Source organism: Pteropus alecto, unplaced genomic scaffold, assembly GCF_000325575.1.
Source record: "Pteropus alecto unplaced genomic scaffold, ASM32557v1 scaffold134, whole genome shotgun sequence".
Classification (NCBI taxonomy): domain Eukaryota; kingdom Metazoa; phylum Chordata; class Mammalia; order Chiroptera; family Pteropodidae; genus Pteropus; species Pteropus alecto.
Genome location: NW_006436283.1, coordinates 1,242,521 through 1,245,650, shown reverse-complemented (window position 1 = coordinate 1,245,650; position 3,130 = coordinate 1,242,521). Strand labels below are relative to the sequence as shown.

At 52.5% G+C, this 3,130-nt stretch overlaps 1 protein-coding gene across 1 annotated transcript in view; it reads right to left on the bottom strand.

The window, feature by feature from the left end:
• Nucleotides 1-1,270: 1,270 nt before the first annotated feature.
• The window catches only part of TEPSIN (TEPSIN, adaptor related protein complex 4 accessory protein), a 9,374-nt gene continuing 7,514 nt past the window's right edge, over nt 1,271-3,130 (bottom strand). Inside the window, exon 13 of the mRNA XM_006912164.3 lies at nt 1,271-3,130. This exon is cut by the window's right edge and continues 133 nt beyond it. Within this exon, the coding sequence (XP_006912226.1) occupies nt 2,721-3,130 (410 nt within the window). The 3' untranslated portion in view covers nt 1,271-2,720.

Here is a 3,130-nt window from a genome sequence, read left to right as displayed (position 1 = left end):
TTCGGGCTGGCGACCTCGCGCTCCCGGCCCCGGAGCTGGATCCGAAGCCCAGGTGACAATGAAGCTGACGAGCGGTCGGAGGAGCGGCGGCAGCTAGCAACCAGCAGCCAGCCTGGCACCGCCTCCCCTGTCCGTCACGGAGGCCCGCCTTTCCTGCCCGCCCGCTTCCGCACTGGCTCTCCGGCTGCCCGCTCAGGGAACTTATTGGGCTTCTCCGCTGTCCTTCGGGACGTTCAAGCGTGGGAGGAGCCGCGGAGATCCGAGGGCGGCCGTGGCGGCGGGCTGCCGATTGGACGTGGCTGGAGGGGGCGGGGCCTCGGCCGGCGTGGGGGCGGAGAAGAAGGCGGGGCCTCGGCCGGCGTGGGGGCGGAGAGGAAGGCGTGGGGCGGGGCGGGCGCCGTCAGCGGCCGAGCGGCTCTCACTTGTGGGCTCCCATGCCGCTCGAAATTAGTTTGCTGAGTTTTCCATGAATGAATGTTGAATTTTCCCTTGCTTTTTATTTTTGCGTAAAAATGTAACTTTTATTCATTAATGTATCATATGGTGAATTACCAGTCGATTTGCAGATGTTAAACCACCGTACCTCCCCAGGATGAATTCCACTGTGATGTGTTGCCCTTTATTTTTTGTTTTACTTTTTGAGGCCAGGCGACCCTTGGTTGACCTCACAGATTGCAAGGACCTTGTCAGCTTACGCTCCCTTATTTTTTTATTTTTTATGCCTACGATGTTGCCCTTTTTATACACTTTTTAACAATACTGCTGGATTTGTTTTGTTGAGTACTCTTTCTTCTATGTTCATGAAGGATATGATATTGTCTGCAGTTCTCCAGAACAACTACACATGGAACACTCCAACACAGATGATAGCCTGGGCCATAAAACAAACTTTGACAGAAGTTTGACATCTTTAACCAGTCGTACAAAATATGACCGCTTACCGTATCATTATTAACAAGCAATAACAGGAAAAAACACACCTCTAAATAACCACTGGACAAAATGGAAGGCTCAGGGAAACTAGAAAATATTTTTAACGGAATAAAAATAAAATTCACAAATGCAGCCAAAGCAGCATACAGAGAAAAATTTATTAATATGCTTATATTAGCAAAGAATAAAGGTCTCAAATAATCTAAACTTCCACCTTAAAGAGACTGGTAAAAGAAATATAAACCCAATGCAAAAGAAAATAATAAAGACCAGAAATCAGTGAAAAAGAAAACAAAAGCTGTATAGAAATAAAACTAGAAGTTAGTTCTTGGAAAAGATCGATGTTAATAAACTACTTAGAGTAACCAAAAAAAAGAGAGGGAAAGAATTCTCAATACCAGAAATAAAAGATAAAATATTACAGACCATATATAAATTAAAAGGCTTATTAAGGTATGCTACAAACAACTCTACAGCTGCATCTGACTTTCATGAAAGACCAATTTCTTAAAAGACCCAAATTACTGAAACAAAGAAATATATCATGCAAATAAACCTCTCTCTACCTAAGAAATTGAAATTCATAGCTGAAAACCTTGTAATTAAGAAAATTACGGGACCAGATAGTATCGCTGGGGAGTTCTTTGAAACATTTAAGGCATAATATCTACCCTTTCTGTTAGAAGCCCTCTAAGTGTACCCCTTATTCATGCTATTTTCATTTACACACACACATAAAAGGCACATAGTGCAGCGCTGAGACAAGTGTTTATTTAGGAAGTGTCCCAGATCCTCCCAGAGGGACAGAGTTTCCTTGTGAGGCCACCTTGCGCAGTCTGCAGGAAGCCATTATGGCAGAAGCAGCCACCACGGTCACGCAGGGAGCTGACGCTCACCAGGGCCTCATCCTGAGGACCCAGGTGCGTGGCTGCATGTGTCCCCGTGCAGAGGGAGGGATGAGCTCGAAAAACAAAGACCCAAGCAGTGGTTCCTAATCCACACAAGAGCAAAGCAGGCAGGGGTTTTCCCAGGGGAGCCTGCTGTCAGCATTTCAAAGGCACTGCTACCTGCCTGTCCTCGGCCATAGGAATTCAAAGCCAAACAGCCAGCTCTGGCGGGAAGAGGGGGAGAACCAAGGTGGCCCTAAGGTTCTCTTCTCTGGGTTGTTGGCCACAGATGGTCAGCCTGGGCTGTCTGCAGATGGGCCCTCTCCCCCGCCTCCCAGCACTGGCCCCCGAGAGGGGCCGGTGCCCTCCTGTGCTGTGCCTGTGAACCTGGGGCAGTTCCGGGGGGCATCTGGTCTCTGGGCTGTTGTCAGGCCTCCCCTCCTGTCCTGCCCCTCCAGGCAGGCCATGCCGCACCTTCTGCCCCACTGAGGGGCCCGATGGGGTTTGCAGATGGGACCAGTGTGCTCGTCTCGCTGGGCCAGATGGCTGTGAAGCAAGAGGCCCATAGCCCAGGGCCCACCAGCTGCCAATCTCAACAAGAGCTCAGCTCCTGATTCTGCGCCATCCTGCCCTCTCTGTAAGTCCTGCGGGCCGCCCAGGCAGGCTGCTCCCCGGCCACCACACCCACGAGGGCTGTCCTGGTTCTGGCCATGTCGTGAGCTATTCTCACGGGTCTTCCAGGATGAGCTTGCCTGGCTGGGCGGCTCCCTGCACCAAGGTCCCGGGGTGAGGGGAAGACTGACTGTAGATACCCCAGGGGCTGTGGGCAGAGGGGATCGCACAGCGTCGGCTGGTCCTGGGAGTCACAGGGTACTCTGCGTGCGGCCCAGGCCCACATGATCATGAGTTTAAAAATGCAAAAGCTGACGGCTCTGAGCTAAAAGGCTCCTTGGCTGCCACTCTCTGTGACAACGTCCAGGGGACCTGGGGAGGCTCTTCTGTAGCAATCCCAGCCCCCACCAGGCGGGGGCAGGCCACCAGCTCCATACCAGCAAACAAGGAGTGGTGGCTGCTGGTCACTGGGCTCCATGGGCAGTTGCTGGGGCCTGGGCCAAGCTCTGGCCCTGTGTCTGGGGTGTCCGGGCTGGGAAGGGTCTGCTCAGATCCAGCCCCCGGCTCTCTGGAACCTGCCAGTCCGGTCTCGGCCTCCCTGGTGTCTCCAGGGCCTGGGACGGGAGACCCATCCAGCGGACAAGGGGGTGCAGAGCCCTCAGATAAGAACAGGGTCGAACTCAGAGGCTGCAGGAATG